The 22,852-nt window shown below is 42.6% G+C and overlaps 1 protein-coding gene across 7 annotated transcripts in view; it reads right to left on the reverse strand.

Moving 5' to 3' along the window:
- Positions 1–22,852, reverse strand: part of me2 (malic enzyme 2, NAD(+)-dependent, mitochondrial) — a 94,197-nt gene that overhangs the window by 53,273 nt on the left and 18,072 nt on the right. For 5 of the 7 annotated variants that reach the window (XM_078552410.1, XM_078552419.1, XM_078552438.1 and 2 more), the window contains 3 exons: positions 22,150–22,299; positions 4,062–4,137; positions 712–873 (listed from right to left, as the gene is read on the reverse strand). In XM_078552410.1, coding sequence (XP_078408536.1) covers positions 712–873; positions 4,062–4,137; positions 22,150–22,299 — 388 coding nt within the window. The remainder of the gene's footprint in view (positions 1–711; positions 874–4,061; positions 4,138–22,149; positions 22,300–22,852) is intronic. The other 2 variants (XM_078552449.1, XM_078552469.1) reach the window with 1 other exon arrangement.

Here is a 22,852-nt window from a genome sequence, read left to right on the forward strand (position 1 = left end):
GTATTTAAGAAAGCATATACTGGCATTGGAGGCAGTTCAAAAAACATTCACTCGGCTGATTCCTGGGATGAAGGGATTGACTTATCAAGAACAGCTAATCAGTTTAAGCCTTTATTCATTAGAGTTTAGAAGAATGAGGGGTGATCTTATTGAAACATACAAGATTCTGAGGGGACTTGAAAAGGGTAGATGTTGAGAAGATGTTTCCACTAGTGGAACTAGGGGGCACTCATTTAAAACTGAGATGTGAAGGAATTTCTTCTCTCAGCGGGTAGTGAATGTCTGGAATTCTCAACCTCAGAGTTGTGGAGGCTAGATCACAAAGTATTTAAAGAGGAGATAGATAGATTTTTGAAATATTGGGGAGTTGAGGGCTATAAGCAGCTGGCACAAAAGAGTTGAGGCCTGGGGCAGAACAGCCATCATCTTATTGAATGGTGGGGCAGGTTTGACGGGCTTAAATGGCCTACTCCTGCTCCTATTTCTAATGTTCTTATGTTCTCCCCAACACACATACACCCCTATATTTTGGGTTGAAAACTTGCATTTAATAAAAATTCAAAGCATTTTTAAATAGGGTGGATATGCTTAAAATTTGATCTTCTAGGGTAATATACTACCAAGCAAAAGTGATTAATTTAGTCCAGATGGAAGGTTAAGAAGGTATTATGCAACTACACAATGTACAGTTAGATTAGTTTATACAGTTACCTCATTGTCAGTACCCACATCGATACAAACAGGAAGACACGTACGGGGATCAATTCCAGCACATGTTGTATATAGGCACAACTTTCCAACTGGTATTCCCATCCCATAAGCCCCCAGATCTCCGAGTCCCAGTATCCGTTCTCCATCTGTTACAACTACAGCCTAAGATGAGAAATAAAATTAAGATGAGTTACTAATCTGTGCAACAACATGCTTTAAAATCAAACAAAAAAAAACGATATAGCATATTACTATGAGAGCTGAAGCTATTTCATCTTCCATATTTTTGTATACCTGTAATGCATTTGCTAAAACGATTCAGGTTAAACTTTCCAAATGCAACTGAGTCAAAAGTATTGAGTTATTCCTCAAGAATGTAGCAGCAAGATTAACAGTAATGCAAGGATTTAAATGTCATACAGATTAAACAATTCTCTTCCCATTGCACGGATTAGTAAACTCAAGATAAATTTAAACACTAAGCAGAGCAAAAGGACCAGAGCGACCACACAATAACAAGAATCTCAGAAACGTTCTCCCCACCCCCACCCCCGTTCAAATCTTTGGTTTTCATTGTGTGGAATTTTGTGCAGGATGCCGCTGCTGAGCAATGATTCAAACACCAACAACTCCCAGATCAAATGTATCACATAGTGGCAATCACATTCTCCAAGGAACTTGAACTGCTCCACCCCTCTTGCTTTTTAAAAAAATCCTCAGCATCTACCACCTCCAGTTTACACCCAAGATACTGTATCCTTCCCTCCTTTCTTTAATTAGTCTCCACACTGTGACTCCTCATCCTCTACATCTTCAGCTTGGCTCCCTCCCCTCCCTTTGCCAAACTCTCAACCCTCCTTTTAACCTCTTCCTGCATATAAAAACTTTTCTACACATATTTACAGCCATTGCTGGATCACGGAAGCTCCCAGGCCCTTCTGTTCCTTTGCTTTCTAAGACCGACAAAGGCATTTCTGATCACAACCTAAATTTCTTGCCACCCATATCCCCCCATGCTGCCTTTAAGTCATCTCTTTTTGCATCAGCCCTTGGGGGAAAAAACTCTCAACCTATACAAAGCAGCACCTCAAGAATCTCAGTAGTCTAGCTTTTAGCTTTCCATTCACTACTGTACTTCAACCACCAGTGCAAGGGGCCCACAGACTTATCAAGAGAGATTTTCCATTATCCTCTTGGCCACCTAACCCATAATAACACCCCCCCACCCCACCTCCAGGCTCATTGTTGCCCGAGCCATGAAACCACCTCTCTTTTTGAGTATCTCAATATCCCCTCTCCAAGCTAATCTTGTTCACAAGATCTACCTTCAACTCCCTTTCCTGATATTTAAATGGTTCCATCTTCAGGCATGCTTTCCCTCCCCTTCAAAGTCATCCCATTGCTCAAAAGACTCCACCTTTAAGCTTACCACCTGCCACCTCCCCATAGCTCAGTTACCCAAGCTTCCCATCACCACGTCTTGGAGTGCATTGTCATATTACATACCAATCTCCCCTACAACTCTTTACACCACCTTGGAAGCCACCCACCCAGCCCACTTGCATCAAGGATCCATTCTCGCCACCTCCCCACACAGCCCACCCCCTTTACCTACAGGCTGTCCCTCAGCATCATCTAGGATTAGATTCCACATATACACCATTTCTCCCCAGCCCTTCACTGGCTCTCTTCTATTGAAACCACAAGTTACTGAATTAGCTGTTAAGAAAATGCTGAAATCTATTATTTCTACTTCTTCCAAACTCACAAGCACTACCATCTAGAAGGACAAGGGCAGCAGATAGATGGGAACAACGGCACCTGGAAGTTCCCCTCCAAGTCACTCACAGTCCTAACTTGGAAATATATCTCCGTTCCTTCACTGTCACTGGGTCAAAATCATGGAACTCCCTTCCTAACAGCACTGTGGGTGTACCTACACCACATGGACTGCAGCGCTTCAAGAAGGGATGTCACCACCACCTTCCCAAGGGCAATTAGGGATGGACAATAATTGCTGGCTCAGCCAGCAAAGCCCACATCCAGTCAATGAATAAAACAAAACTTAGAAAATCACAAAATGATTAGGCAGAGTCAATATGGATTTAAGGGCAAATTTATTAGAAATTTTTGAGGATTAAACTAATAGGGCTGATGAAGAGGAACTAGTGGATAAAGTATATTTGGATTTTCAGAATACATTTGATAAGGTACCATATGACAAGTTACTGCACAAGATACAAACTTCTGGGGTTCAGGAGGAGGGTTATACATGAGCACTGATAGACGATTGGTGAAAGGACAGAAAACATAAATTAGGAATAAAGTCATTTTCAGATTGACAGGCATTGCATGGGTCAGTGCTGGGGTGTCAGCTATTTACAATCTATATTAATGACTAAGACGAGGGGACCAAGTATAATATATCCAGGTGAGAATCTGAGCTGCGAGGAGGACAAATGGCATGCAAAGAGATATAGATAGGTTAAGTGAGTGGTCAAGACAGCTAAGATGAGGAGAAACTACTTCATTCATCCACAGGGTTGTGAACTTTTGGAATTCTCTACCAAGAGGACTATGAATGCTCAGGTCGGGGAATATATTCAGGCTAAGGTTGAGAGATGTTTGGGCTCCAAGGAAACCAAGATATATGGGGATCAGGTGGAAAGTGGAGTTGAGGTCAAGGATCAATCAGAATCTTATTAAATGACGCAGCAGGCTCAATGAGCCATTTGGGAGTCTACCTCTGCTTGTTTCTTATGGTCTCATTATATTCCTCCAGATTAACATTGGGAAGAAAAAAACCATTGCCTCTGGCTCTGCCACACACTCCAGGTTCTTACCACTGACTCCATTCTCTGTCCAAATTGAAGAAACTAATCCTTTTTCTTTTTCCCCCATCATATTGTGCAGTCATGATATTTTTTATGTGTAACCCTTACAATCAGCAGAGAGAAGTTCTCACTAAAATCAGTTTGAGCAAGGCGATAAAAGTTATCCTCATTAGAACATGGACTGAGGCCAACATTTCTGGCTTTGTTGGTCCTCATTTATGTAATTGCACAACAACTTGAAGTAATCAAAAATTCCTGACTGGTTTCAGCATTTCACTATTAATGCTGCAGATTGCAGAACTGGGGAACCAGGAAGAAAAAGGGACTGGAAGGGATTTCTGAGTTTAGGTAGCACAGTCTAATATTTATGGAAACATCCAATTCTGTCAATTGAGTTACTGCCCGATAACAAACTCCAATTGGCCTCGTGCAAAAATGTTACCGCATTGCTCAAACATCAAAATGCACCAGGTTTGATACCAACTCAAAATTTTAAATGCACAATTTATTCTTTACCTTTACATTCGTATCTGGCCAGTTGTCAAGAATGGATTTAATATGACCTTTGTCCATGATGGAAAGAAACAAACCTCTGTTGCAATGTGAAAGAAAAATGAACATAGAAAAATTAATATTTAAAAGGTGGTAAAAATTTACAAATTTACTCCAAGAACTCAAAAATAATCAAGGAAAAGAAAATATTTCAGTCCGGCAAAGCTTGTTCTTCTAACATTAAAATTTCATCTTAACCTCAGACTTTTATGCGCTCCCCTAATATCTTTGTCTCTACTACTTTGCAGGGAAAGGTTTGTTCAAACACATAATTCTTACATGGAATTTACATCACAGAAACAGATCATTCATCCAATGCCAAGCATGCCTCCTCACATTCCATCTCTCACCTTCAAAGTACGCTTCTATTTCTTTCTCCCTTATGTAGCTTCCCCTTAAATGCATGTTATTCACTTCAAATACTAGTGAGATCTACATTCACTGGAGTAAAGATGTTTATCCTGAATTCTTTGTGGATTTATTAGCAGCTTGTATTTATAGCTCCTAGATTAGGGCTTCACCACAAGTGTAAGCATCTCTATACCTACCCTACCCAATTAGTTTCACTTGTCTGTTCTTTCCCCATAGTCCTGCAATTTTCTACACCCACCTCCCATGCCCGCCCCAAGTATTTATCCAATTCCTTTTTAAGACTTACCAATGAATTTGGTTTCACTACCCCTGCATTCCAGATCACAACTATCTGCACAAGAATAATTAATTTCACATCTGGCATTTTTGCCAATTACCTTCGATCTGTACACCCTGATTACTAATCTTTCTGCTGTGTCTCCTCCGAAGTCCAAAGTTAATTTTATGTAATGCTCTCAGTTGACCTCAAAAAAAAAATCACAAATTTTGACCAGTTAATATCTATAATTGTGCTAACTCCACATTACTGGAATTAAATCTAATTGGAGGTCTCCATGTTTTATTTCTGATGCTCAATGTAATTTAAACATTGGAATAGACTTAGCTTTATTAGCCACTCTAGGTGCATTCCTTTGCATCAAAAAAACCTAAAGCTCCTTATATCCATACCTTCACACTTATGTATTGGAGCTGGGGTGGTGGTGGGCTAACAGGGAACAGTTTTAGTTGCTCCTCTTGTGATGGCCTTTGACCTGGATTCGAGGAAGAATAGATGGTTATGATGGTAGATTTAGATGTGAAAAGATGGGAGCAGGCTTGAGTGGCGTGTAAACACTGACATGGGCTGGTTGGGCGAAACGGTCTATTTCTATATCTTATGTAAGGTTCATTAGGTTGATTCCTAAGATGAAGGAGCTGTCTTATGAAGGAGAGTTAAGCAGGTTGGGACTATATTCAGTTTGGAAGAATGAGAGGTGATCTTATTGAAACACAAAATTCTGAGGGAGTAGATGCTGAGAGGTTCCCCCTCATGGGCAAATCTAAAACTAGGGGATATAGTTTCAGAATAAAGGCTACCCATTTAATACAGAGATGAAGAGGAATTTCTTCTCTCATTACTCTTTGGAATCCTCTTCCACAGAAAGCAGTGGAAGCTGGATCATTGAATATATTCAAGGCTGAGTTAGACAGATTCTTGAACTATAATGATTATGGGGAACAGGTAGGAAAGTGGGGTTGAGGCAAAGATCAGTTCAGCCATGATCTTATTTAACGGTGCAGCAGACTCGAAAGCTGAATAGCTTACTGTTGTTTCTTAGATCATTATAACACATGGATTTAGGAGGAACGAAGTTCAACTTGCTTTCCAACATCAAAGTCACTCATGAATAAATCCCTCAAATGTCAACGCACTTCACTTACAACTTTTGAAGGGCAGTAACTTGTAGTGTAGACAAGGGCTACAACCATTTTGCACAAGATCAGATAAACAGCAATGAGATGAGACAAGCTTGTCTGTTTCTTATAGTAAATGTGGAGGGAGGAATAATGTCATACAACAGGAAATACTGGAAATACTCAACGGGTCTGGCAACATCTGTGGAGAAGCAGAGTTGATATTTTAGGTCTCTGACCTTTCAAAGATCACAGCAGGTGTGGCAGCATTTGCGGCGAGAAACAAGAGTTAATATCTCAGGTCTGAGTATTTCCAGCATTTTCTGTTTTCATTTCAAATTGAGCATTTTCAATACTTTGCTTTTGCTCTGTCAGAATTGTCAGCTCTTCTTTCAGCTATGCTGCAGTCTTTAATGTCCACCTGAACCACCAAAGCAAGAGTGCTCCTGACTGAGCCAATAGTGGGTAAAAGGTTGGGTGAGGTTGTAAATGCTGTCCCCACCGGTATGCTCAATTAACTTTCCAAGTTAAGACCATAAGACGTAGAAGCAAAAGTAGGCCATTCGGCCCATTGAGGCTGCTCCACCATTCAATGAGATCACGGCTGATCTGATAATCCTCAACTCCACTTTCCTGCCTTTTCCCTATAACCCTTGATTCCCTTACTGATTAAAAATCTGCCTATCTCAGCCTTGAATATATTTAATGACCCAGCCTCTACAGTAAAGAATTCCACAGATTGACTATCTCCTGAAAGAAGAAATTCCTCGTCATCTCCATTTTAAATGGGTGACCCCTTACTCTGAGGTTATGCCCTCTGGTCCTAGACTCTCCCACAAGGTGAAACAACATCTCAGCATCTACCCTGTCAAGTCCCTTAAGAATCTTATAGGTTTCAATATGGTCGCCTCTCATTTTTCTAAACTTCAATGAGTACAGGCCCAACCTCTCTTCGTAAGAAAATCCCTCCATATCCGGGATCAATCTAGTGAACCTTCTCTGGACTGCCTCCAATGCCACTATATCTTTCCTTAGATAAGGAGGCCAAAATTGGTCACAGTATTCTAGGTGTGGTCTAACTAGTGTTTTAGCAAGACTTCCCTATTTTTATACTCCATTCCCTTTGAAATAAAGGCCAACATTTTATTTGCCTTCCCTATTACCTGCTGAACTTGTATGTTAGCCTTTTGGGATTCATGCACAAGGACTCCCAAAATCCCTCTGTGCTGTAGCTTTCTGCAGTCTTTCTCCATATGAATAATATTCAGCTCCTCTATTCTTCCTGCCAAAATGCATAACCTCACATTTTCCATCATATCCCTCACGTTTTCCATCTTATTCCACCTGCCAAGTTTTTGCCCACTCACTTAACCTGTCAACGTCCCTCTGTAGACTCATTGTATCATCATCACTTGCCTTCCCACCTATTTTTGTATCCTCTGCAAACTTGGTGATTTGTACTTTCGTTTCCCTCATCTAAGTCAATTATATATATTGTAAATAATTGTGGCCCCAGCACTGATCCCTGTGGCACTATACTAGTTACAGGTTGCCATCCTGAAAATGCCCCCTGTATCCCAACCCTGTGTCTTCTATTAGTTAACCAATCCTCTATCCAAGCTAATATACCACCCCCAACACCCATGGGCTCCTACCTTATTCGTAGCTAATGTGCTGTACCTTATCAAATGCCTTTTGGAAATCCAAATATATTACATGTACTGGTTCCCCTTTATCTATCCTGCTTGTTACCTCCTCAAAGAATTCTAATAAATTTGTCAGGCATGATTTTCCCTTCATGAAACCACGCTGACTCTACTCGATTATATTATTCATTTCTAAATGCTCTGCCATTACATCCTTTATAATAGACTAACATTTTCCCAATGACAAATGTTAAGCTAACTGGCCTGTGGTTACCTGTTTTTTGTCTCCCTCCCTTTTTGAATAAGAGCGTTACATTGGCAGCTTTCCAATCCTCTGGGACTTTTCCAGAATCTAAGGATTCTTGGAAGATTACTACCAGTGCATCCACTATCTCTGTAGTTACTTCCTTTAATATCCCGGGATGCAACCCATCGGGTCCAGGGACTGATCGGCCTTTAGCCCCATTAGCTTTCCTAGTACTTTTTCTCTGGTGATAGTTATTGTATTTATTTCCTCCACCCCTTTTGCCCCTTGATTATTTTGTATTTTTGGAATGCTATTAATGTCTTCTATCGTGAAGACTCTTGCAAAGTATTTACTCAACTCCTCTGCCATTTCCTGGTTCCCCATTATTATTAGTGTACAGCATTGGTCACCTTATTTAAGGAAGGATGTAAATGCGTTGGAAGCAGTCAGAGAAGGTTTACCAGACTAATACCTGGAATGGGCAGGTTGTCTTACGAGGAAAGGTTGGACCGGCTAGGCTTTTATCCAATGGAGTTTAGAAGAGTAAGAGGCGATTTGATTGAAATGTAAGATCCTGAGGGGTCTTGACAGGGTGGATGAGGAGAGGATGTTTCCTCTTGTGGAAGAATCTAGAACTGGGGTCACTCTAAAAAATAAAGGGGGTCACCCATTTAAAACAGAGGTGAGGTGAAATTTTATCTCTGAGGGTTGAGTGTCTTTGGAACGCTCTTTCTGAAAAGGCAGTGGAAGCAGAGTTTTTGACAATTTTTAAGGCAGAGGTGCAGAAATTCTTGGTAAACAAGGGGGTGATAGCAAGCTCCATCCTATCTACCCCTGATAACCTATCAAATCAGCCATGGTCTTATTAAATGGTGGAGAAGACTCGAGTGGCCAGATGGCCTACTCCTGCTCCTTGGTCGTATGTACTAGAACAAGGAAAGGGAGATTCATCTCTCAAATCACAACGTAGCACAAGTCAGACATCTTCAAGAGCACATGAGAAGAATCGGGGAATAAAAAGGATTGCTTTACACTTGTATTGGTTCCTACTGGTCTATGCCTTCAAGCTTAAAATCACCAAAAAAGCAGATACATAAACCATACCTATAATCTGAATTATGTTTACAACTCTCCACCTCCTAATTTATTAGTAACATGAAGGTAAACACAATATATTTACACCCAAGTTTTCTGACCAATTTTAAAATACGTAATATTTTATGGGAAGTACCTCTACACTTTGATGTTTCAGTCAGACCAAAGCATTAAAAAATATTTAGTCATGTTTAAAATTGTAACAATTCAGCAGGTTGCACTTCCTTCTCATGTCAAAAGCATCAGAGAATGTTTCAATGAACTCAGTTTTCTGTACCACTTCCTTTCTCAGCAACTCAGTTTCGTTTTATAAAGTTCAACTTGGCCCCAAGTCTCTCATATTAGAGAAGTTTTACAAACATTTTCCTTGCACCCAGGAAAAAAAAGGGTCGTCGTCCGTCAATCAGGTCTGGCAACATTTGCACTATGCTATCGTCCTTCTGAAAGAAGTTTATTTATTAATTTATTCATTCACAGAATGTGGCCAGCATTTATTGCCCACCCTTAACTGCCCTTGAGAAGGTAGTGGTGAGCTCCATCTTGAACCACTGCAGTCCATGTGGTGTAGGGTACATCCAGTGTTGTTAAGGGAGTTCCAGGATTTTGACCCAGCGACAGTGAAGGAATGGCGATATATTTCCAAGTCAGGATGGTGAGTGGCTTGGAGGGGAACTTCCAGGTGGTGGTGTTCTCACCTATCTGCTACCCTTGTCCTTCTAGATAGTAACTGTCATGGTTTTGGAAGGCGCTGTCTAAGGAACCTTGATGAATGCCTAATTGCATCTTGTAGATTGTACAAACTGCTGCTACTGTGTGTTGGTGGTGGAGGGAGTGAACTTTTGTGGATGTGGTGCCAATCAAGCGGGCTGCTTTGTCCTGAATGAAGTCGAGCTTCTTGTGTTGTGGGAGCTGCACTCATCCAGACAAGTGGGGAGTATCCCATCACATTCCTGACTTGTGCCTTGTGCAGGCTTGTACATGGTGGACAGGCTTTCAGGAGTCAGGGGGCGAGTTGCTTGTCACAGGATTCCTAGCCTCTGACCTGCTCTTGTAGCCACAGTATTTTTCTGGCTAGTCCAGTTCAGTTTCTGGTCAATGGTAACCCCAGGATGTTGACGGTGGGGGGGGTTCAGTGATGGTAGCATCATTAAACGTCAAGGGGCGATGGTTAGATTCTCTCTTGCTGAAGATGATCATTGTCTAGCACTTGTGTAGCATGACTGTTACTTGCCACTTGTCAGCCCAAGCCCACATATGGTCCAGGTCTTGCTGCATTTGGACATGGACTGCTTCAGTATCTGAGAAGTCACAAATGGTGCTGAGTATTGTGCAATCATCAGCAAACATCCCCACTTATGACCTTATGATGGAAGGAAGATCATTGATGAAGCAGCTGAAGATGGTTAGGCTGAGGACAGTACCCTGAGGAACTCCTGCAGTGATGTCCTGGAACAGAGATGACTGACCTCCAACAACCACAACCATCTTTCTTTTGCTAGGTATGACTCCAACCAGTGGAGGCTTTTCCCAGTGACTCCAGTTTTGCTAGGGCTCCTTGATGCCACACTTGGTCAAATGCAGCCTTGATGTCAAGGGCAGTCACTCTCACCTCACCTCTTTTGTCCATGTTTGAACCAAGGCTGTAATGAAGTCAGGAGCTGAGTGGCCCTGGCGGAACCCAAATTGGGCGTCAGTGAGTAGGTTATTGCTAAGCAAGTGCCGCTTGATAGCATTATTGATGACCCCCTCCATTACTTTACTGATGATCAAGAGTAGACTGATGGGGTGGTAATTGGCTGGGTTGGATTTGTCCTGCTTTGTATGTACAGGACATACCTGGGCAATTTTCCACATAGCCAGGTAGATGCCAGTGTTGTATCTGTACTGGAACAGCTTGGCTTGGGGCACGGCAAGTTCGGCAGCACAAGTCTTCAGTACTATTACCGGAATATTGTCAGGACCCACAGCCTTTGCAGTATCCAGTGCCTTCAGCTGTTTCCTGATATCGCGTGGAGTGAACTGAATTGGCTGAAGACTGGCATCTGTAATGCTGGGGGCCTCCGAATGAGGCCGAGATGGGTCATCCACTCAGCACTTCTGGCTGAAGATTGTCGCAAATGCTTCAGCCTTATTTTTTGTACTGACGTGCTTGGGCTCCCCCAACATTGAGAATGGGGATATTTGTGGAGCCTCCTCCTCCAGTGAGTTTTTTAATTGTCCACCACCATTCACGACTGGAAGTGGCAGGACTGCAGAGCTTAGACTTAATCCATTGGCTGTGGGATTGCTTAGCTGTGTCTATCACTTGCTGCTTATGCTGTTTGGCACACAAGTAGTCCTATATTATCACTTCACCAGGTTGACACTTCATTTTTAGGTATGCCTGATGCTGCTCCTAGCATGCCCTTCTGCACTCTTCATTGAACCAGGATTGATCCCCTGGCTTGATGGGAATTGTAGAGTGGGGGATATGCTGGGCCATGTAGTTACAGATTGTGTTCAAGTACAATTCTGCTGCTGCTGATGGCCTACAGCGCCTCATGGCTGTCCAGTCTGGAGTTGCTGGATCTGTTTGAAATCTATCCCATTTAGCACGGTGATAGTGCCACACAACACAATGAAGGGTATCCTCAATGACTTTGTCTCCACAATGACTGTGCGGTGGTCACTTCTACCGATACTGTCATGGACAGATGCATCTGCGTCAGGCAAGGATGAGGTCAAGTATGTTTTTCCCCCTCTTGTAAATTCCCTCACCACCTGCCGCAGGCCCAGCCTACCAGCTAATTCCTTTTGAACTCGGCTAGCTCAGTCACTGGTGGTGTTACCAAGCCCCTCTTGGTTATGGACATTGAAGTCCCACACCCAGAGTGCATTCTGCACCCATGCCACCCTCAGTACTTCCTCCAAGTGGTGTTCAATATGGAGGAGCACTGATTTGTCAGTTGAGGGAAGGTGGTACGTGGTTATCAGCTGGAGGTTCCCTTGCCCATGTTTGACCTGATGCCATGAGACTTCATGGGGTCCGGAGTCGATGTTGAGGACTGCCAGGGCAAATGTACACCACTGTGCCGCCACCTCTGCTGGCTCTGTCCTGCTGGTGGAGCTGGACATACCCAGGGATGGCGATGGTGGTGTCTGGGACATTATCTGTAAACTATGATTCCGTGAGGATAACTACGTAGGCTGTAGCTTGACTAATGTGAGACAGCTCTCCCAATTTTGGCACTTGCCCTCAGCTGCTAGAAAGGAGAACTTTGCAGGATCGACAGGGCTGAGTTGGCCATTGTCGTTTCCGTGCCTAGGTCGATGCTGGGTGGTCCATCCGATCTCATTCCTTCTTTGAGGGTTTTATACAATGGAGTGGCTTGCTAGGCCCTTTCAGAGGGCATTTAAGGGTCAACACAAGTGCATGTTATACCATGGGGTATAATGCATTATTGTGCCGTGGCAAAGCTTCTGAAAATTGGCCTGTCCTTGAAGTCACAAGGTCTTTAATAAACAGGCAATTCTGTAACAATATAGGAATTAAAACATTGAAACAGGTGTTTGGCCCAAGCGGTTCACATTGGCTTTTATCCTCCACATGGGCAATACTTCTAAACCCACATGTCCACCCCATTCTTGCCTTTCATATCGGTTTATTCTATTTTCCTTCAAACACCTGAGTTATTCTTAAATGCTGACCTAGTCACTAACTCCATTAGTTTGGAGGGCAGGCAGGCAAATGGAGTTGAAGCCACAATTAGATCAGCCATAATCTTATTCAATAGCAGACCAGGTTCGAGGAGCCAAACGGGCTACTCCTGCTCCAATTTCTTATGTTCTCTTGCACAGTTCTCAATCTCTTTCATTTAAGCTTCCAGATATTTTGGCCCGTTCCATCCCTTCATAATTTTAATATAAAATTAATCTGTAATGTCTTGTCTAACAAAAATAAACTGTACATTTTCATATCTTTCTAAATATTTGTACTCCTTCATACCAGCCAGCATTTCAGGGAGGGAGAACAGGGAGGAGCGAGAGCAGAGGGGTGGCTGACCGCAATGGCGCAGCAAAGGCCATGGACCCCAGCAACACCTTGGCTGCAGTGCTGAAAACTTATGCTCCAGAACCACTCCAGTCCAGCTGTTACACTGCAGCTACAATGCTTCCCATGTATATCCTGTCCACCAAAAGCAGGATAAACCAAATCAAATTATCACCCAATAAACTGAAGCCATCATCGTTCTATCAAGCAGCACTTTCTCACCAATAAAACTCACTAATGCTCAGTTTGGCTTCCACCAGGACAACGGTGGCTCCAGGCTTCATTAGTCTATGTTTGGGCCAAGGCTATAAAGAGCTGAATTCCAAAGTTAAGGTGAGAGTGACAAGTGCCAACAAGCTAGCACTTGACCAAATGTGCCACAAGGAGCCCTCGGAAAACTGATGTCAATGAAATTGGGGGAAAACTTTACACTGGCTGCATTAATTCCTAGCACAAAGGAAGATGGCTGTGGTCATTGGAGGCCCATCATCTCAGGCTCAGGGGATCACTGCATGAGTTCCTCAGGGTAGTGTCCTAAACCCAACCGTCTTCAGCTGCTTCATCAATGACGTTCCCTTCATCATTAGGTCAGAAGTGGGGATGGTCACTGATGATTACACAATGTTCAGCACCATTCACAATTCATCAGATACTGAAGTGCTCCCTGCCCATATGCAGCAAGACCTGGAAAACATTCAGGTTTGGGCTGATAAGTGGCAAGTAACATTTGCACCAAACAAGGGCCAAGCAATGACCATCTCCAAGAGAAATCAACCATCGCCCCTTGACATTCAATGGCATTACCATCACTGAATCCTCCCACTGTCAACATCCTGGGGTTTACCATTGACTAGAAACTGAACTGGATGAGCCATATTAAATACTGTGGCTACAAGAGCAGGTCCGAGGCTGGATATTTAGTAGCAAGTAACTCACCTCCTGACTCCCCAAAGTCTGTCCACAATCTACAATGCACAAGTCAAGAGTGTGATGGAATACTCTCCACTTGCCTGGATAAGTGCAGCTCCAACAACACTAAAGAAGCTCGACTTCATTCAGGACAAAGCACCCATCTACCACCTTCAACATTCACTCCCTCCACCACCGACACACTGGCAGCAGCGTGTACAATTCATAAGATGCACTGCAGCGACTCACCAAGGCTCTGTCGACAGCACCCACCAAACCAGCAACTCTCCCACCCGGACGAATAAAGGCAGCAGATGCATGGGAACACCATCACCAGCAAGTTCCTCTCCAAGCCACTCATCATCCTGATTTGGAACTATAATAGTCATTCCTTCATTGTCACTGGGTCAAAATCCCTCCCTGTCAGCACTGTAGGTATACCTACACTGCATGGACTGCAGTTAATCAAGAAGGCAGCTCAACACCACCTTCCCAAGGGCAATTAGGAATGGGCAATAAATGCTGGCCTAACCACTGCCACCCACACCCACCCATGAAAGAATTTTAAAAAAGGTATAATTTTGATAAATTTACAATGCACTCCCTCCAAAGCCTATTCTTAAAGTTCAGTGCCCAAAACTGCTCATAGTACATGCGTGGTTCAACCAGGGCTTTGTAAAGCTGAGGCATGACATCTACTCTCTTGTATTCTAGTCCTCCAGATATAAGCATTCCATTAACCTTATTTCTAGATTTGAACAAAGTGCCTGTTCTGTCCTTTTTAGGTCCAAAGTGGATGACCACACATTTGCCTATGTCGAAATGCATTTCCCTCAATTTTGCCCACTTAATTTATTAATATCTCTCTAATTTTACAGCTCTACTTCCACAGCTTACAATGCCCCTCACCTTTTATCATCTACAAATTTGAATGTGTGGCTATCATTTAATTCATTAATTATTAGCCACTTAAATGTGGGTGTGCACTTCTGTAATGAGTAGTACAAATATTTGACAGATAAAGTATAATGTGGGGAAATGTGAGGTTAGCCACTTGGTGGAAAAAATAGAAAAGCAGAATATTATTTAAACGGAGATAGACTGCAAAATGCTGTGGTACAGAGGGATCTGCAAGTCCTCATGCATGAGTCACAAAAATAAGTTAGCATGTAGACACCCGGTACGGCAAGAAATTAGGAAGGCAAATGCAATATTGGCCTATATTGCAAGGGAGTTGGAGTATAAAAGTAGCATAGTTTTGCAACAACTGTATGGGGCATTGCTGAGACCACACCCAGAGTACTGAGTACAGTTTTTGTGTCCTCACATTGGAGGCATTTCAGAGAAGGTTAACTAGATCGATTCCTGGATGCAGGGGTTGTCTAATGAGGAATGGCTGACTAAGTTGGTTCTTTCCTCATTGGAGTTTAGAAGAATAAGGGGTGCTCTTATTAGAACATGCAAGATTCTGTGGGGGCTCAACAGGGTAGATGCTAAGAGACGGTTTCCCCTTCTGGGGAGATTGAGAACTAGCAGGCACACTTTCAGAGTAAAGGGTCTCCCATTTAGGCGAGCAAAAGGAGGAATTTCTTTTCCCAGGGGATCGTTAATCATTGGAATTCTCTACGCCAGAAACCAGTGGAGGTGGAGTCACTGAACATATTCCAGGCTGAGTTAAGACAGATTTATGATCTACAAGAGAGTCAAGGGTTATGGGGTGACAACAGAAAAGCGGTACTAAGACCGTTATTCAGTGCCAACAGAAAAGTGATACTAAGACAGTAATTCAGAGAAGCCATGATTTTATTGAATGGCATAGCAGGCTTGAGGGGCTAAATGGCCTACCCCTACTTCTATTTCTTAAGTTCTTAGGAGTGAAATCAGGAGTCAGTATTATAACATTTGCTAAGATTAAAGCAAAATACTGCAGATGCTGGAAATCTGAAACAAAAATCAAAAATTGCTGGAAAAACTCAGCAGGTCTGACAGCATCTGTGGAGAGAAAGACGAATTAATATTTCAAGTCCGTATGACTCATCTTCACAGCTAAAGAGAAGTAGAAATGTGGTGAAATATATACTGTTAAAGGGGGTGGGACAGGTGAAGCTGGATAGAAGGCCAGTGATAGGTGGAGGCAAAGGAGAGATTGCAAAAGATGTCATAAACAAAAGGTCGAAGGGGTGTTGATGGTGGTGATACTGGCTAAAGGAGGTGCTAGGAGTAGAAAGCAGGATGAGCAAGTGACAGATGGCCCTAGTGGGGGTGGGGTAGGGAGAGGGGACGGTGTGGGGGAAAAAATAGGCTAAAAGGTGGGTATAAAACAATGAATGGAAATAAATTTTAAAAATAATAGAAATAGGTGGGAAAAAATATATATATAAAAATTAATATTGAAAAAAGGGGATCAAAAAGGGGTGAGAATGGAGGAGAGAGTTCATGGTCTGAAGTTGTTGAACTCAATGTTAAGTCCGGAAGGCTGTAAAGTGCCTAATCGGAAGATGAGGTGGTTCCTCCAGTTTGGATTGAGCTTCACTGTAACATTGCAGCAGGCCAAGTACGGACATGTGGGCATGAGAGCAAGGTGGTGTGTTGAAATGGCAAGCAACAGGAAGGTCTGGGTCATGCTTGTGGACAGACCGAAGGTGTTCTGCAAAGCAGTCACCCAGTCTGCGTTTGGTCTCTCCAGTGTAGAGGAGACCACATTGGGAGCGGTGAATGCAACAGACCAAATTGAGAGAAGCGCTGCTTCACATGAAAGGAGTGTTTGGGCCCTTGGGCGGTGAGGAGTGGGGGTGGGGGTGGGGGGGTAAAGGGGCAGGTGTTGCACCTTCTGTGATTGCATGGGAAGGTGCCGTGGGAGGGTGTTGAGGTGTAGGGGGTGATGGAGGAGTGGACCAGGGTGTCCCGGAGGGAACGGTCCCTACTCAATGCCAACAGGGGGGGGGGGTGCAGGGAAGATGTGTTTGGTGGTGGCATCATGCTGGAATTGGCAGAAATGGCGGAGGATGATCCTTTGAATGCGGAGGCTGGTGAGGTGAAAAGTGAGGACAAGAGGGACCCCATCATGGTTCTGGGAGGGAGAGGAAGGTGTGAGGGCAGAGGCGCAGGAGATGGGTCGGACACGGCTGAGGGCCCTATCAACCACCGTGGGTGGGAAGCCTCCAAGTTTTCACCCCACCAGCCTCCGCATTCAAATGATCATCCTCCGCCATTTCCGCCAACTCCAGCATGATGCCACCACCAAACACATCTTCCCTTCACCGCCTCTGCATAGGAACCGTTCCCTCCAGGATACCCTGGTCCACTCCTCCATTATCCTCTACACCTCAACCCCCTCCCACGGCACCTTCCCATGCAATCGCAGAAGGTGCAACACCTGCCCCTTTACTTCCCCCCTCCTCACCGTCCAAAGGCCCAAACATTCCTTTCAAGTGAAGCAGCGCTTCACGTGCACTTCCCTCAATTTAGTCTACTGCATTTGCTGCTCCCAATGCGGTCTCCTCTACATTGGAGACACCAAACAGAGACTGGGTGGCCGCTTTGCGGAACACCTTCGGTCTGTCTGCAAGCATGACCCAGACTTTCCTGTCACTTTCCATTTCAACACACCACCTTGCTCTCATGCCCACATGTCCGTCCTTGGCCTGCTGCAATGTTCCAGTGAAGCTCAACGCAAACTGGAGGAACAGCACTTCATCTTCTGATTAGGCACTTAACAGCCTTCCGGACTTAACATTGAGTTCAACAACTTCAGACCACGAACTCGCTCCTCCATCCTCACCCCTTTTTTCAATATTTATTTTTAAATTTTTATATATCTTTTTTCCCACCTATTTCTATTATTATTTTTTAGATTTATTTCCATTCATTGTTTTATCCCCACCTTTTAGCCTATTTCGATCTTTTTTCCCCCCCCACACAGTCCCCTACCCCCACCCCACCCCCACTAGGGCCACCTGTCACTTGCTCATCCTGCTTTCCACTCTTAATATCACCATTAGCACCTTCTTTAGTCAGTATCACCACCATCAACACCCCTTTGACCTTTTGTTTATGATATCTTTTGCAATGTCTCCTTTGCCTCCACCTACCACTGGCCCTCTATCCAGCTTCACCTGTCTCACCCCCTTTAACAGTTTATATTTCACCACATTTTTACTTCTCTTTAGTTCTGATGAAAAGTCATATGGACTCAAAATGTTAACTCTCTTTCTCTCCACAGATGCTGTCAGACCTGCTGAGTTTTTCCAGCAATTTTTGTTTTTGTTATAATATTTGCTTATGTTCTTAGTTATTTTAATTTTTGATCATACCCCTGGGCCCGCTTTTTATTTTAGTTTATTCTAACCTCTTTCCTCCAAGTTTCAGAAACAATGGACAAATACTCTCTTAATGGTATGTACTTATTTTGCAACTTTACATTCTTCTTTTTAAAAATATAGCTCAGTCCTAATCTTTCTAAAAACTGTCCTATTCTAATCTGGTGCACTTATTTTTGGACTAGCATTTTGCTTTTTTTTTTAAACTGAACTTGTTTCAGGATCAGAAAATGCTGGAAAAAAACTTTTAGGTCAGGCAACATGTGTGAAGAGACAGAAGCAGAATTAACATTTCAGGTCTGTGGCCTTTCATCAGAACTGAGAAAAGTTAGAGATGTAATTAGGTTTTCAGCAAGGGGTGGGTGAGACAAGAACAAAAGGAAGGGCTGTGATAGGATGGAAGACAGGAGAGACTGAATGACAGAAAAGTTAGTTAACTGAGGATATCCCCCCATAACATGGTTTACATAGCCCTCAACCATGTGCGCCACGATGCCCACGCTTCTACTCTCACTTCTTCCCCCCCGCTCCCAGAACCAATATGGTTCCCCTTGTCCTCACCTACCATCTCTCCAACCACCGTGTTCAATGTATCATTTCCTGCCACCTTCAGCATGATGCCACCATCAAACACATCTTCCCTTCCCCTCTCCTTTCAGCATTTTGAACGCTTCCTCAGTGATACCCTGATCAACTCCTCAGTCACTCCCAATATCCTGACCTCTTCATACAGCATTTTTACATGCAACCACAAATATAACACCTAGCCTTTTACCTATTCACCGTCCAAGGCCCTTCCAGGTGAAGCAGCAATTTAAGTGTACTTGTTTCAATTTAGCATACTGTATTCGTTGTTCACAATATGGTCTCCTCTACACTGGGGAGACCAAACACAGATTGGGTGACCGCTTTGCGGAACACCTTCATTCTATCCGTAAGCATGATTCCAAGCTTCCAGGGGGGCTGACATTTTAATTCTCTGCCTTGCTCTCATGCTGACATTTCTGTCCTCTGCAGTACTCCAGTGAGGCTCAATATAAGCTTCAGGAACAGCACTTAATGCTTCAATTAGGCACTTTAAAGACTTCTGGACTCAACAGAGTTCAACAATTTCAGACTGTGAACCCTGCCCCCCATTTTGCTTCCTTTTCATTGCTTATTTCAGTTTTTTTTTTTACTTTCAGTTCACAGGACACCTTTCTTCATTTCTTTTCTTACGCCATCTCCATTCCTTTTGGCCCTCTCTTCCCAGTGTCCCAGCTGTCCCCTATTTATACTCTTGAATACTTCCTTAAAACAAAGACTAATTAGCAAATCAAATTGAAGTGATAGCCCCTTAAAGGGGGTGCCTATTTATGTGATCAAAGTATTTAATTAAACAATGCCTTTCACTTGTGTACCGTAACATTATAATTAACATACTATTAACAAGGATTAGAAACATAGAAAATAAAAGCAGGATGTGGTCATTCCGCCCTTTGAGCCTGCTCCGCCATTCAATATGATCATGGCTGACCTTTGTCTCAACGCCATACTCCTGCTCTCTTCCCATACCCTTTGGAGTCTAGAAATCTATTTTCTTCTTAAATATATTCAGTGGCTTGGCCTCTACAGCCTTCTATGGTAGAGAACTTGACAGGTTCATCACCCTCTGAGTGGAGAAATTTCTCCTCATCTCAGTCCTAAATGGCTTACCTTGTAACCTGAGATTGTGACCCCTTGTTCTAGGCCACCCCCCAGCCAGAGGAAACATCATCCCTGCATCCAGTCTGTCCAGCCCTGTCAGAATTTAATACGTTTCAATGAGATCCCCTCTCATTCTTCTAAACTCCAGTGAATACAGGCCTAGTCGGCCCAATCTCTCTTCATACGACAATCCTGCCATCCCAGGAATCAGTCTGGTGAACCTTTGCTGACCCCCTCTTCTTAGGCAAGGAGACCAAAACTGCACACAATACTCCAGCTGTGGTCTCATCAATGCCCTGTATAGCTGCAGTAAGACATCCTTACTCCTGTACTGAAGTCCTCTTGCAATGAAGACCAACATACCATTTGCCTTCTTAGCTGCTTGCTTTCAGTAATTTGTGTACAAGGACTACCAGGTCTCTTTGTACATCAACATTTCCCAATCTATCACCATTTAAAGAATACTCTGCCATTCTGTTTTTCCTACCAAAGTGGATATCTTCACACTTAACCATGTTATGCTGCATCTGCCATGTATTTGCCCACTCACTCAATTTGTCTACATCACATTGAAGCCTCTAACATCCCACACCCACACCCACACCCACACACACACACACACACACACACACACGTCATCCTGCCATTCCGAAAAAGAACCATTTATTCCTACTGTTCCCTGTCTGCTAACCAATTCTCAATCCGTGCCAAAACATTATTCCCAATCCCTTGTGCTTTAATTTTGCACACTAATCTCTTATGTGGGACTTTATCAAAAGTTTTCTGAAAATCCAAATACACCACATCCTTCCTTATATAGATAAGTTACATCAAAAAATTCTACTATGTTTATCAAACATGATTTCCCTTTCACAAATCCATGTTGACTTTGTTTAATCCCTTTGATATTATCTAAGTGTTCTGTTATCACATCCTTTATAATAGACCCCAGCATTTTCCCTACTACTGATGTTAGGCTAACTGGTCAGTAATTCCCTGTTTTTTCCCTCCCTCCTTTTTAAAAAAAAAAAATAATGGGGTTACATTTACCACCCTCCAATCTGCCATAACTGTCCCAGAATCTACAGAATTTTGGAAAATGACAACCAACGCATCCACTATTTCCATGGCCACCTCCTTAAGTAATCTAGGATGTAGGTTATCAGGCCCTGGGGGATTTATCGACTTTTCAGTCCCATTAATTTCTCCAGCACTATTTTTTTAGTGATACTAAATTTCCTACAATTCCCCCATCTCACTAGACCCTTGATTCCCTAGTATTTCTGGCAAGTTATTTATGTCTTCCTCCATGAAGACAGATCTAAAGTAGTTGTTTAATTGTTCTGCCATTTCCTTGCTCTCCATTATAAATTCTCCCATTTCGGACTGTAAGGGACCTACATTTGTCTTCACCAATCTTTTTCTTCTTACTTATAGAAGCTTTTACCGTCCTCTTTTATCTTCCTTGCAAGTTAACTGTCATGCTCTATTTTTCCTCTCTTAATCAATCTCTTGGTCCTTCTTTGCTGAATTCTCAACTGCTCCCAATCCTCAGGCTTGCCAATTTTTCTAGCAACTTTATAATGACTCCTCTTTGGATCTAATACTATGCTTAATTTCTTTTGTTAGCCATGGTTGGGCCACTTTTCCTGTTGTGTTTTCTCCTGAGGTGCACACCTACATCTAATTCACCTACTAGATCTATTCATTTATTCATTATCATTGTCCAGCAATGTGTCTCCCCTTGTAGACATAGGAACACTACTTGAGGAAGAATTCCTACACATGCTTTAGGAATTGAATTACTATTACTGTGTATGCTTTCCCTCTGCCAATAATCATTTTCTTTGTAGGTAAGAGACCTGTAAATTCCAACTACTTCCCAAGTCAGGAACATGGATTTTAAAAAGAAAATTGCGTCTTTTGTGATGCAAGATTATAGAGATACTGATCATGCTTATGACTAGAGCTGTATTCATGTTTTAATGTAAAAAAAAATACGCTAGTCCTCTCTCCTGGGAAAAGAACTCTGCAGTTTAAACAGCATCTGTGTAGAGAGAGAAACAGAGTTAATGTTTCAGGTCTGTTAACCTTTCAGAGCTGGAAAAAAAAAATCACAGAATTGTTACATAACAAAAGGAGGCCATTCGGCCCATTGTCTGTGCCAGCTCTGAGCAATTTGCCTAGTGCAATCGCTTGCCTTCTCCCTGTAACCCTGCACATTCTTCCTTATTATTTTCAGATGATAATTCAATTCTCTCTTGAACGCCTCGATCTAGAATAAATTCAGAAATCAGGATGCAATACTCTATATGATGCTGTATAAGTGGTGAAGGGTGAGTTTTTGACTTACTTTGGCCTCCTAAAGATTTGTCCATAGTGTAAGCAAGCCAAGCCTACTGTCGGGGTGTAAACAATTGGCAACAACTCTTCAATGTTGTCAAGCAGAATTCTATAAAATAGTTTCTCATTCCTTTCCTGGATTCCCATCACATAAACATATCTGTATGAGAACAAAATTAATGACAGCAAAATTCTGCAAGATCATTGACATCAACATATTTTTCTTTAGCATTTTGTAGGCCTTAGAATAATTGTGATTTTAAAAAAGTAAATAATTTCAACCTACTCCATATTGCCTCCCCATTGCCCCCAGAAAACTATTTCCAAGCTTTGAGCGTAGAATAAGGTCAAGAAATTTTTACTATCAAAGGCACTTGTGTGAAATTGAATGGCACAGTACAATGAATTACAACCATGTGATTCACTAACACCTCGAAATGAGACCACACACACAACTTACCATCAGGGTCTAAATCAAAATGTGAGTAACTATAACCCAACAAGTCTGAATAACATAAACTCCCATAAGAGTGCACTACAACTAGTTGCAGATTAAGGAATTTTGTCCTTCTATCATTTCCAATGCATCTTAGATTGCACAGCAAAGGTGACAATTATGTTTTAGGTTTTTAAGTCTAGGGCTGGAGCATAATAAATTATCAACATTTGTTTTGGATGGACTAAAATCTCAGTTTTCATTCATCACTAGGTCA

This window comes from Cetorhinus maximus, chromosome 1 (assembly GCF_964194155.1).
Source record: "Cetorhinus maximus chromosome 1, sCetMax3.hap1.1, whole genome shotgun sequence".
NCBI lineage: Eukaryota > Metazoa > Chordata > Chondrichthyes > Lamniformes > Cetorhinidae > Cetorhinus > Cetorhinus maximus.